Source organism: Vicugna pacos, chromosome 12 (assembly GCF_048564905.1).
Source record: "Vicugna pacos chromosome 12, VicPac4, whole genome shotgun sequence".
NCBI classification, from domain to species: Eukaryota; Metazoa; Chordata; class Mammalia; order Artiodactyla; family Camelidae; genus Vicugna; species Vicugna pacos.
The window spans coordinates 65,009,317-65,022,294 of NC_132998.1; the positions used below are offsets into that span (position 1 = coordinate 65,009,317).

Sequence of the window (12,978 nt, forward strand, 5' to 3'; positions counted from 1 at the left end):
GTTTACCCTCTGGACCGGCGCCAGCGGAGCCACGCACCCACGCACGGCAGGATCTCGTTAGCCCGTGGTGTGTGTGTCTCAGCCTGTCTGTTGAAGCCTTCCCCTTTCTGGAGACATGAGGCTTTCGTGAGCAAGAATCCACCAAGGGTGGCCAAGGCTCAGGGACCTCCACGGGCATCTGAACCCCGGGCGGATGGAGCGGGCCAGCAGCGCTGCCGAGTCCTGCCAGAGCTCACCTAGTGTGGAGGCGCCAGTCCTCCGCCCGGAGCCCTGGGCCCCGGTGGTGATGCTCAGGAAGTAGCTGGCGTGGGGTCCCCGTCAGCCTCTGTCAGAGCAGGTTAGTGCGGCTGTGGTCCAGCTCAACCTCCTACCCGGGCCGGGAGTGCCGTTCCGCCCCGAGACAGTTATGTACATTCAGAACCCCCATCCAAGTGGAGGCCACAGAAGGGAAACAATATAAAAAAGGCCTGTGAGCCTTACCCCTCACTGTATGCCAGGAAATAGTCTAAATTAACCAACAATGTATGGGGGTGTCTGACATTCTCCCACCACAAATATATGTGTACGTCCCCTGCTCTGCATCCACACGGAACTCCAGGGCGCTGGAAACCGGGTGTGACTGTGACCTCAAAGGATGGAAACGTGGTGTGCTCCACACGCTCCCTGAATTTCCCAGCTCAGCCCCGGAGGCAGAGCCACACAGAGAGCAAGGGTCTCGCAGGTATGGTTAAGATCCATGTCTGCCAGGGTGTCCGTCCCAGACAACCTGGGCGGGCCTGACCTAATCAGTCGAGAGGCCTTAAGAGCAGAGCAGAGAATTCCCTGGTGGGGAGAAGCCCCGCCTGTGCCCCGCCCTTCTCCAAGGCCCGCCCGCAGGCACACACTGGCCGGGCCTGAGCCTGCAGGCACGTGAGCCATTGTCTGGCCTGTGTCTCCACATGGACGTCTCCTCCAGGCTGCTTCTCTGGCCGACCCTGGACGCAGGGCGGAGAACGACTCTGCTCGTTTCACTCTCCACCTGCTTCCTGCCTCAGTGTTTCCGTCAGCGTGTGCCCAGGGCTCGAGCTCCCGTGCGCAGGAGGGAACGCCTCCTCCTCGCCTGGCCCAGGCCACGTGCTCCGACCGCTGAACCTCTCCTCTGAGCTGCTCCTCCAGAGGCCTGGGAACCGTCCCTGGCTCCCCAGTGCAGCCCCTCCAGCCCAGGTCCCTTCTCAGTCAGAAATGGCCCCCAGCTCGCCGTCCGCTAACCCCCCACTCCCGCTGTCCGACTCCTGACCCCACCTCACCTGGATGACAAGCCAGAGGCCCCGTCATCTCCCAAATCACGGATTTCTTCGAGTTGCTTTCCCGTTTAGGGCTGGATCACGCTGGTAGAAATAGAAGCCTTTGAGGAAGCTGCATCACTCAGAACCGGCTTTGTTGCGCTGCAAGAAAGATCTAAAAATACCAGCATCTTTGCGAGGTGGTGCCTCCCACCCCGGCACATGCCCGTCACAGACTGAACAGACTTGATTTCTCGCAGATGCCAAGACACCGGCCCCGCCGGGTCTCCATCGCAGCACCCCTCCGCCCCCCGAGGGCCCAGGGACAGGAAGCTGGGACGGCCGTGCACTGGCTCTCACAGGTCTGTGCGAAAGGACATGCGCCTCGGCTGAGCGCGTCACAGGGACACCAGGCCATCGCCAGGCAGGAGCACCTGCCACTCAGAGAGGGCGACGCAGACACATGGACAGGCACCACATCCGCGCCCTTGTGGTGCAGGAGAGTCAGCAGGCTTTGGGCGGCACAGGCGGGGCCCGGGGAGGCCCTGCGGCGGCCCCTCGCCTGAGGCAGGGCCGGGGAGTGGGCAGTGCTGGCGGTAACAGCCATCTGCTCCGACGGCTCAGCCTGGCAGGTGTTTGCTCAGTGGGCCAACCGTGGGCCCTTGGATTAAGAGCAGAAGTGATGCTCTGATCCTGCAGACTCAGAAACTACCTGGTTCCTTCAGGTGCCCTGGCCTCCGTGGACGTGGACGTGCTCAGGACAAATGGCCCACACATCTCTGCTGCGGCCTTCCTGGCCACAGGCCCCTGCACTAGAGCAGGCGGGTCCCTTCCTCGTGTGGGAAGGAGACGTGGGAACCGCAGGGTCTCAGCTAGACGGTGTCCACGAGGACTGATGGCGGTGGATCTCACGGGTGACATTGGGGAGGGTTCACGGAAGCAGTCTTCGCTCTGGATAGGAGTCTGTCAGGAAGGAGGGCGATCCTATGGGCGGGCTGTGCTTCCAACTGAGACGGAAATCCCACACCGCAAAGCGTGGCCCTTTTCAAGTGTCATGCTGTGTTCTGGTGTGTTCGTGAGACTGTGCAACCATTACCACCATCAAATCACAGAAAATCTGTTATCTTGCAAAAGAACCGCCAGCCGTGGGCAGCCCCCTCCAGCCTCCCCCAGCCCCGGACAGCCACTCACCCACGTTCTGTCTCTCTGGACTGGCCTGTCTTGCACACTTCGCATCACGGGCACCACGCACGCTGTGGTGTTTAGTGACCGGCTCTCTCACTGAACGTCACGTTTTCAGAGGCCATCCACGTCCCGGCCAGGTCTGCGCAGCCCTCCTGTATGTGTCCGAGTGATGTCCCAACGTATGGGTAGACCACTTTCCGTTCGTCCACTCTCAGATTCGGAAGTTTGCGTTGTTTCCACCTTTTGGCTGCTGTGAACAACCCGGTGCTGTGAACTGGTGGACAAGCTTGTGCGCCGACATATGTCTCCCTTTCTCCGGGCATTTGGCTCGCAGAGGAACGGTTGCGTCTTGTGGTAGCTCTGCCTGGGACTGAGTCTCTCTATCCACCTGACCTCAGAGGAGGGCCACTGAGAGCGTGGCTGAGGCTGGAACGAGTAAAGGTCCCCGGGGCCCAGCAGAGCTGGGAGCCCGGGACCCACACCTGTGCTCTGCCTTGTTCTTGTCTGTGCTCACGCTGCTCTCGTCTCTGCTCACGCCGCTCCCGTCTGCGCTCACGCCGTTCCCGTCTCTGCTCACGCTGCTCCCGTCTGTGCTCACGCTGTTCCCGTCTCTGCTCACGCTGCTCCCGTCTGTGCTCACGCTGTTCCAGTCTCTGCTCACGCTGTTCCCGTCTGTGCTCACACTGCTCCCGTCTGTGCTCACGCTGCTCTCGTCTCTGCTCACGCCGCTCCCGTCTGCGCTCACGCCGTTCCCGTCTCTGCTCACGCTGCTCCCGTCTGTGCTCACGCTGTTCCCGTCTCTGCTCACGCTGCTCCCGTCTGTGCTCACGCTGTTCCAGTCTCTGCTCACGCTGTTCCCGTCTGTGCTCACACTGCTCCCGTCTGTGCTCACGCTGCTCTCGTCTCTGCTCACGCCGCTCCCGTCTGCGCTCACGCCGTTCCCGTCTCTGCTCACGCTGCTCCCGTCTGTGCTCACGCTGTTCCCGTCTCTGCTCACGCTGCTCCCGTCTGTGCTCACGCTGTTCCAGTCTCTGCTCACGCTGTTCCCGTCTGTGCTCACACTGCTCCCGTCTGTGCTCACGCTGCTCTCGTCTCTGCTCACGCCGCTCCCGTCTGCGCTCACGCCGTTCCCGTCTCTGCTCACGCTGCTCCCGTCTGTGCTCACGCTGTTCCCGTCTCTGCTCACGCTGCTCCCGTCTGTGCTCACGCTGTTCCAGTCTCTGCTCACACTGTTCCCGTCTCTGCTCACACTGCTCCCGTCTGTGCTCACGCTGCTCTCGTCTCTGCTCACGCCGCTCCCGTCTGCGCTCACGCCGTTCCCGTCTCTGCTCACGCTGCTCCCGTCTGTGCTCACGCTGTTCCAGTCTCTGCTCACGCTGTTCCCGTCTCTGCTCACGCTGCTCCTGTCTGTGCTCACGCTGCTCCTGTGTCTGCTCACGCTGCTCCTGTCTGCACTCACGCTGCTCCCGTCTGTGCTCACGCCGTTCCCGTCTCTGCTCACGCCGCTCCCGTCTGCACTCACGCTGCTCCCGTCTCTGCTCATGCTGCTCCCGTCTGTGCTCACGCTGTTCCAGTCTCTGCTCACGCTGTTCCCGTCTCTGCTCACGCTGCTCCTGTCTGTGCTCACGCTGCTCCTGTGTCTGCTCACGCTGCTCCTGTCTGTGCTCACGCTGCTCCTGTGTCTGCTCACGCTGCTCCTGTCTCTGCTCACGCCGCTCCCGTCTGCGCTCACGCCGTTCCCGTCTCTGCTCACGCCGCTCCCGTCTGTGCTCACGCCGTTCCCGTCTCTGCTCACGCTGTTCCCGTCTCTGCTCACGCTGCTCCTGTCTGTGCTCACGCTGCTCCTGTCTGCACTCACGCTGCTCCCGTCTCTGCTCACGCTGCTCCTGTCTGTGGTCACACGTGGTCACACGTGGTTCTGGCCTGGCCTCCTTTTGAGTCCCACTTCATCCTGGGCACAGAGGAAGCACGTCCGCCTGGGAGGCTGCGTCATGTCCAGGAGGGGTGCCAGCCCAGCTCCCTGGTGTGTACTGCTGTCCCCCGTCCCCCAGGCGACGTCCTGTGTGAGGGGCCCTTGTCTGGTGGGCGGGCCACAAGGCTCCCCTCCAGCCTGCGGCTGCCCAGAGCCCTCGGGCTGGGCGGAGCCAGCACCTGCCACGTGGACCAGTGCTTCCTCCAACCCAGGGCCCTGCCCCTGCCCCTGCCCCTGCCCCTGGGCCACCGTGTGCTGGTCCCCTCTGTCCTGGCAACTCAACCCCCACCTCCCGGCCCTCTGCCTGGACTACCTCTGTTGGCCCTGACGTCACATTCTCAGTGTCACTCACTGAGACCCCACGCCGCCCCGAGCATCCCTTAGACTCCATTTTCTCCACAATTTCTCTTCAAGCAGCTATCGGAGAAGGAGAAATGGTGCCCACTGTCGCACTAGGCATACATTTACTTAGAGAGTGGACAGACACCGAGGCCACCCCCACGTCTGACCCCCACCCCGCCCCGCTCCACCCCAGCCATCCGGCAGCTCTGACTGGACGGCTCCTCAGGCGCCTGCCTGTGCTCCTGCTCTAATTGGCTTTAACCTAAATTCCCTCAAGTGCAAACCGGACCGTGAAGGAGAACCGCGTCCCCCACCCTTTGGTGTCTCTGCTCGAGAGCGATGTGGCCAATGGCACTTTGGGGAGGGAAACCAGGTCCCAGGGCACCTCGCTGCCTCCAGGTCCCGCTGTGCCAGCCCCGCACTGGGCACCTCAGACCCGGGACCCCGTGTGTCCGGACCCCTCACTCTGCGAAGCCCCGGGGCCTCTGATGGTGCCCGCCGTCCGCTCCTGCCAACGTGCCATTTCTGATTTCATTGCGACTGGAGAGACTGGACCCCGCAGGGGACGAGAAGACTGGCCGTGCTGTTGGCTCAGGTCACTGGATGGCTTCCTCTGCTTCCCGTGTTCTGGAATTTTCTGTCGCTGGAAGATTCACCAAATGCGAATATGGTTTATTAAAAGGCTCAGCAATTCTAAGTAAACAAGACCTGCCCCAAATGCTTAGTCTGGGGCCACGTCTGCCCTGCGTGGGATGAAGAGACTGCAGATCTCTCAGAAGTTTAGAGTGACAGCCCTGGTGAGTGATGAGAAGAGAATTTGGGGTTTTTTCCTATCAAAAAACAAAAAACACCGAAAACCAACTTCCCCTGCGGTGTGTTTATTTTTTCTAAACAGGAACCACATGCAAAGGCAACGAAGTATCACCTAGGGTTTCCTCTCAAACCGTATTAAGCCTCATGCTGCGAGCGGCAAAGCTTCAAGACTGGAATTCGACACAGATGCGTTGTGCACCTACCTCGGGTCCAGCCGGCCCTGGGTACTGAGGATGGCGCTGGGGGGCGGCAGAGCAACCGGGATCGGCAGATGGGAGTGAGCGCTCCTGTCAAAGTCCCCGTGGCGGGAGGAGCCAGCTCACCAGCGTCTGCGGCTAATGCTGCGGAATGTGCCTTACTCTCCGCAAGGCGTCCTGCGTTGCTGCCCGGCGCACCCAGCCCGGGGTCTCCGGAGGAGAAGACCCTGGAGCCCCAGGGCGACCGGCCGTTTCCACACCTTCTTCCCTAATCCTGACCGCAGTCACCGACGTCCAACCGACGTCCAGCACCCCCCTGCCCGGCCCCAGGACAGACTGTGCCCCGCAGCCCCTGGCAGAGGAGGGAGTGACACAGGGGTCCGGATCGGACCGACGGGCCGTGCCTGGTGAGCGGTGCACTTGCTGCAGACGTGTCTTTCCCTAAATTCTCCCTCCGCCGAGGCAGCGGGGGAGGCGGCTGCTCCGCATGGTCCAGCCTCCAGGAGGGGCATCCTCCGCCTGCCTGGAGCCCTGAGGGACGGTGTAGGGCAGAGGCCCTGTCAAGCTGCGGAACCAGGGAACACTCACCAGGTTCCATGGCTAGCTGTCACCGCAGCACAGTTTAACTGGCCCTGGCTGATACAGCCTGGGAAATCCATTCCCAAAACGGACGCAAAGAAAGCGGGGGTGGAGGTCTTGGAGTTTGGTGTGTTTTAATTGAGTGTCCTAGACACTGTCCTTAGAAAGATGTGGAATTTGGTGAACACAGTTAGAAGCCTTCTTGCAAAAAAAGACTCAGTGCTGCCTGGACAGCGCACAAAAAACGAGCCTTGTGCCGTCGCAGCTGGACCTGCTGCTTTTTAAATCTGATGACTCAGCGGAGTTTTACGCGTATCTTTGAAGAACACACGTCAGTTAAAATGTCCTTCGATTTTGGTTTGTTTTGTGTTTCCCGGTGATTAGATTTGGTTTGCATCTTTGGGGCGGAAGCACACTAGAAATGATGTTTGGGTTCTCAGGGAGGCCCAGCAGAGGCGCACGCGCAGTGGCGCCTGGACTGAGGTTCGCTGTGAGCGCCTGGCTAGGTGCTGCCGGGTCCCTGCACTGGACAGTCACTAGCTTTCCTTCTGAAATGTGTGAATCATCCCGGGGTGACTGGGGGTGGCACAAGCACCCTGCCCCCAGCGGGCCTCACCGCCTCTCCCCGACGTCGGAGCCGCTGACCTTGGCCTGAGTTAGTTGTCCTGCAATGACCGCAGGTGACGTGAGCTGATTTCCTCGCGCCCCAGGGCCTGTCAGCGAGCCTCCCGCTCTCCCCGCCCACTCGGCTGTCGCCTTGCCTGGGGATTTGCTTGTATGTGTTTGCGCATCTCCTCTACGGATGGACTCGCGGATGCTTGCTTCATTCGATGGGCATTCACCCGTGACTTCTGCCCTACTGCGATGTCCGGAATGTCCCCGATTTGGCCCGGGGGACGAGCCTCTGTCCTTCCACCACCCCCGGCGCGCCTGTGAGCGCTGCCTTCGTTCCTGCACAAGGTGTTTAAGGCTCAGCGGGCGCCTTCCTGCCTCGGCTCCTGGGTCCCCTTTTCCTGGGAGCCCCAGCCCCTTTTAGGGAGGAAGGTCGATGGCACGGGAGACTACAGAGAAGCTGAGGAATCTTCTGGATTGAAGGAGACTAAAGAGATGTGATGCGGAACCCTAGATCCTCCAAACCAGGAACCAACCCTATAGAAGACACTGCCGGGGCGCGGAGTGAGGCCGGAGCCGGGACTGCCTGGTGGATTGGTCACAGGGACAGTGCCCCGTGGTGCCCATGCCGCGCAGCTTTAAGGCGAAATCCCCATTCTACGGAAACGTGGAGTATGAAGGAGGAAACGTGACTCACCCTCAGAAGCTTCACTCAGCGCCCACCCCAGCCAGGGTGACGCGTCCGAGCACGGATGGCGAAGCAGCTGGGGGCGAGGCTGCGCAAAGCGGGGATCACCAGGTCGTCTGGTTCTTTTTCCTTTAATGCCTTTTCAGTTTTTCTAAATTTGAAATGATTTCAAAATAAATCATTGAAAGAGAGAGAGAGGCTGGAAGTAAGAGCTCATGTGTTCGGGTCACGGTGGCTGGGACGGCTCCACCCGCCTGCACCCTCTCCACGCCCCGGAGGCAGCGAGGCCGGTCCTGGGGACATTGGGAGGTCACGACGCCATCAAAACGGGTCAGGCCGACTCAGAACCTGCGGGCTCCCCCCCAGCTCAGCCTCTGGTCCCCGCCCCTTCTCAGAGATTCTAGGGCTTGGGCGTGGGGACACGTAGGACAGCTGGGTGGAACTTGCATTAGCCCTGCAGGTGCTGGTGATAAAGTCAAAATAATCAGGAAGAGGACAATACCAGAGCGAGCCCCTGTTCTCTTCCTTACTGAGGAAGAGGCCGCGTGTGGGCGGACTTCTCAGGCTGAGGCTGGCCTGGCACTGGCCATCCTTGTCCAGCACACTTCCTCCTTAGTGGGACGAGGGCGTGGCCACACACAGCACCTGGCCGCACATCTGGCTGGGGAGGGATGATGGGGTCACGCAGAAGTCCCGCAGCCCCAGTGACGGAGCCCTGGGGTGGCACTTCCCTGCAACCCCCACCGTGCAGGCCTGGGAGATGCAGGAGAAACAGATGTGGGGCGTGAGGAGGGCCGTGTCCCAGGCTTTGACTGAGCCCCTGGGACGTGCTCTGCGAGTTGGGCCCTTGGCTTTGCCCAGGAAAGAATTCAAGAGAGAGCCATGGTTGAGTGAAGGTAGATTTATTCAGAGATACACTGAAGGCAATAGAAAGGCTATGAGCTGTAGGGGTTGGGTGCTCAGATTAAAAGTAGGCACACATTCCATAGACAGAATGCGGGCCGTCTCCAATGAGGTGGGGAGAGAGAGAGAGAGAGAGACACACACGGGGGCAGTGGCCTCGGGCAGTGTTGCCAGTTTCTATGGGCTTGGTGGCTTCACATGCTAGTAAGTGGAAGGACCAGTCTAAGTAGCCTGGGGAAGGGGCTGGGGTTCCCAGGAAGGAGGCCATTTCCCACCCTTTGACCTTGTGTGGCCAGCCTTGGGACTGCCCTGGCGCCTGTGGGCGTGTTAGTCACCATGTTAGCATATTACAGTGGGCGTAGAATGAGGCTCAAGCTCTGCTAGAAGTCAGATCGCCCACCGCCCTGAGCCTCAGGGCCTCCTGGGGGCTGAATCCCCCACCACTTTGATGTTAGCTGCTGTGGCGCTCTTTGAATGGCTGTGCCCCGTCCCCTTCCTGTCTCAGGGGCGCTGTGCCGAGAGGCCCGGACCCCAGGAGGGAGGGTCCCTGTGGCTCTGGCGGGTGGGCAGGGGCAGCCGGCCTTGACCGAAGACTTCCTGTGAGGCAGAGAGACCCCTGGTTTCCACGAGGCTGCGCCTTTCAGCAGCGCACACTCCCCAGGAAACGCGCTCGCATTTGAAAAATGCACCAAGCAGAGTACAGCTACCTAAACAGGCGGGACTCCAGAGCTTGCTTCTGACTTGAGCAAATAAGATTGGGGTTTGCAGTTTGCAAATTCTCCCCAGGGGTTATGTTTCGGGGTCACTCTGCACAATCTTGCTCTTAGAACAGTCTTCAAATAGAGAAAATGCCTAAAGCAAAAATCCTCCATTCCACTGGCTCCTCCCTCCGCCTGAGCCTGGCTCCCGCGGAGGGAGGGGGACCTTCTCTCTGCCTCCCTCGCTCCGACGGTCAGGTTCTCCCTCCAGGGGGCCTGAGAGGCTCTGGGCTCCTGTGGGGGTTACAGGACGCACTGGGGCGTCACCCGATCGTCCCGGCTGCACAGCATGGCCTGGACTTGTGTTAGACCAGGGGTGCCATGTGCAAAACTGCCCTCTGGTCACCGTGTGGATGCAGAAGGGCCAGGGAAACGTGCTCATTGTATTAAATGCAAATATTTAACTACCACTGCTGCCAGAGGGCTTGGAGCCCAGAGCGCAGGCAGAGCCCCTGACCCCAGGGGACATCCATGCCTCCTTGCTGCCTCTCAGGTGTCCCTTCCTCAGTCACGATCCCCTGCAGGGCAGGCAGGGTCTGCCCCTCTGGGACTCCGCCCTGCGGGGAGGCCCTGGCCCGGGAGAACGCCAGTGAGCGAGGTGAACACAGGAACAGAGGGACTCGGCCCCTCTCTGAGGTCTGAGACCTCCTTCCCAGGAGCTGGAGCCCCCACCCACCCCTGCGGGACCCACGTGTGCCAGCCCACAGTCCACCCTCTGCCCAGCCCCGCCCCAGCGGGGCGCTCGCTGCTCGCTGGAGCGCCCCAGCAGGAAGAGCCCCCGCCCGCACCCCACACACCCCGCCTTCCACCTGCAGGGCGGGTCAGGCCCTCCCCTTTGGTCAAGTGCGTTCTGCATTTTTTGAGATGACAGGTGCTTGTTAAGTGTTCACTTTGCACAAGTTACTGTTCCAGCATCAGCATCGGGCACCGTCCCTGCCACCCTCCTGGGGGGGGGGCTCCCCCAGCCCTCGGCGTGACTGCCCCGTGGCCCTTGTCCCCAGCCTCCATCCTGCCCCCACCCGGCAGATGCCGGCCCGTCCCTTCCCAGCACACCCGCTCCTCAGCCTCCAGCCCCTTGTGTCCTTTTCTCCCCCCTCCCTGCTCCGTCCTGCTTCATCCTCAAGTCCAGGAGCATAAATGTGGGCGTCCCCAGCTCAGCACCCCACACCCCTCCTCTCTGTGGACTTGCTCCCAGGCCGTCTTATCCAGTCACAGGGTTTCAAGGACTGTCTCTCTGCAGGGACTCCTGAACTTACATCTCCAGTCCCCACGTCTCCCCTCCCTCTGTCCCTCTGTCCCTCCCTCCCTCCTTCCTTGAATTCACAGCCAAACACTCCGCAGACTTGAATGTTTAATGAACATCTCAAGTGTTATATGTGTGACTCCAGGCTCTTGATTTCTCCTCAAAACCTGCTCCTCCCTATCTTCCCGCCTCCGTAAAGGGGAAAATGTTCTTTCCATTTCTTAGGCCAAAGTCCGGGGATGTCACCAATTAAAACTTCCCTCTGCCTTTCACACCTTGTCTTTGATCCGTGAGCAAGGCTGCTACCTCCACACATCCTCATTCCCAGCCCCACACCCCCGTACCCAGCCCCACACCCCCAAGCCCACACCCCCATCCCCAGCCCCACACCCCCGTCCCCAGCCCCACATTCCTGTCCCCAGCCCCACACCCCCGTCCCCAGCCCCACATCCCCGTCCCCAGCCCCACATCCCTGTCCACAGTCCCACACCCCCATCCCCAGCCCCACACTCCTGTCCCCAGCCCCACACCCCTGTCCCCAGTCCCACACCCCTGTCCTCAGCCCCACACCCCCAGGCCCACACCCCCGTCCCCAGCCCCACACCCCCGTTCCCAGACCCACACCCCCATCCCCAGACCCACACCCCTGTCCCCAGGCCCACATCCCCGTCCCCAGTCCCACATCTATGACTGCATGTTGGGCAGGTACCATGAAGGTTCCAGGGAGACCTGCGGTGTGCACATGCTATGAAGGGGAGGGCGAGAGGCAGAATCAGATGCAGGCGTCCTGGAGGTGATCGCATCCTATTGCAGGAAATGTGGTGGAAAGGAGGGAGAAAGGAGTTTGGTCTCACGAGAACATCAACTTCGTGAGAGCAAGGACATGAGTCCTTCACTGAGGTTCTTCCAGCATCTCAGCAGGCCTGGAAGCAGGGGGTGCCTGTTAGATAGAAGTGGAAGGAGAGGGAGGAAAGGAGGGAGGGAGGGGGAGGGGAGGAGGGAGACATCCCTTTGCCCTCATACTGTCCTGAGGCCACATCTGGGCCCCTCACGGGGACAGTCTGCTAAACGCCCCACCTCACCAAAGGCGCCTCAACTTCTCTTTGGAAGGAGGGGGACTCAAGCGTGCCTCTAACTCAACCACCGCGTCCCTCTTGGTGGACCCCTCTCGCTTTGGGAGACACAAGCTGACACCCAGCGGGTGACCCCGTGGCTTCAGAGCTGCCCCAAAGTCACCCCATTTAAAACCCACTGTGCTTTCAGCGCCCGGAGGCGATGTGTCCCTTGCCCCTGGGGAGGTGTGAGTGCTGACGTTCCCTCAACAAGTAAGGACGTGTGTTACGCATGGTGAGCGCGGCCCTGAGTTTGGGGTGAGAGACAGGGTCAGACTGGCAGTGTGGGAGGAACGGGTTTCCCTCTGCCAGAGCGGGGCTGGCAGAAGCCGCCGGCTCACGGCCAGGTGGGGTGGCCAGCGCCGGTCACCAGCGAGCCGGGGAAGCCCCGGGGTGGCCAAGCAGGGATGGGGGTGGGTGAGTCCATTTTCATTCGGGCTAGGATAAAGAAAAGTCTATTTGTAAACAGACCTACATGAAAATAAACACGAAACGAATACATGTATAAATAAGAATAAAAATGCAGTATCAGTAAAACCTGCAGACACCCTCCCTGCCACTCACTAGCCAAGGAGGAGGCGGATGGCGTGAACCGTGGGGCGGACGGGCGCCTGCTGCGCCCTCCGGCTCAGCCTGCCCGCTGGGCTCGCGCGGAAAACGTTTCCCGCCTCCCGGCGCTGTGCAAGGGGTTCAGCTTTTCTCCTGTAAGTAAAACGTTTGTTCCCCCCAAGCACTGGCAGGGCTGGGCTGGAGCCTCGCCGGAGGCACGTGATGATGACGAGGCGTGGGAGAGGCCGGGGTCTTTGGGGCGCGCGGGACACACCCCAACGCGGACGCGGCAGGCAGACGTGCCCCCACCTCGTCACGCACGGAGACGGGAGGAAGGCTGGCGGCTTCGAGGACGGCCCCCCCGGCCCCCCTGGCGGAGGCCGGCCCCCCGCCGGGCTGCCCAGCCTGCGCCCCGACCGCTGGGATCCCGAGCGGAAGCCTTTGCGCTCGGCCTCGGCCCTGAGATGCGCACACTCGGACCACCTCATCGCCGTGCGATGCTCCGCAGCAGGCGCGCTGCTGAGGGTGAAACCTCTTACAATAAACAAACACGTTGGCTCTACAAAGACGGTCACCAGAGACCTGGCTCCACGGAGCTGCTGCCCTTCCTGGGCGGCGGACCTCCGCGCATCTCCGCCCGGCCCGGCGCACGGACGCCAGGTGTCTGGCGGCGGCTGCGGGGACCCGGGGCCGCCCGGGGAAACAAAAGCCAGGTCTCTCCGCTTAGCTTCCCGACGGCACCTGACTGGGGCGACCCGGAGAC

The 12,978-nt window shown here is 61.4% G+C and overlaps 1 protein-coding gene across 1 annotated transcript; it reads right to left on the minus strand.

Moving 5' to 3' along the window:
* Positions 1-2,827: 2,827 nt before the first annotated feature.
* Positions 2,828-12,703, minus strand: LOC140699997 (uncharacterized). Its single transcript, XM_072972421.1, has 3 exons — positions 12,525-12,703; positions 5,934-6,123; positions 2,828-4,333 (listed from the first exon to the last, which is right to left on the minus strand). Exons 1-3 carry the CDS (start codon positions 12,701-12,703, stop codon positions 2,828-2,830), a joined length of 1,875 nt encoding a protein of 624 aa, XP_072828522.1.
* Between the last annotated feature and the right edge of the window lie 275 nt (positions 12,704-12,978).

Coding starts and splice junctions, on each gene's coding strand:
- LOC140699997 (XM_072972421.1), bottom strand. CDS start 12,703: ATGAGGTGGTCCGAGTGTGCGCATCTCAGGGCCGAGGCCGAGCGCAAA. Junction 6,124..12,524: donor CCGTCTCCGTGCGTGACGAG/GTGGGGGCACGT, acceptor CTCCTCTGCCAG/GGGCTGCGGGGCACAGTCTG. Junction 4,334..5,933: donor CGCAGGACGCCTTGCGGAGA/GTAAGGCACATT, acceptor GACCACAGACAG/GAGCAGCGTGAGCAGAGACG.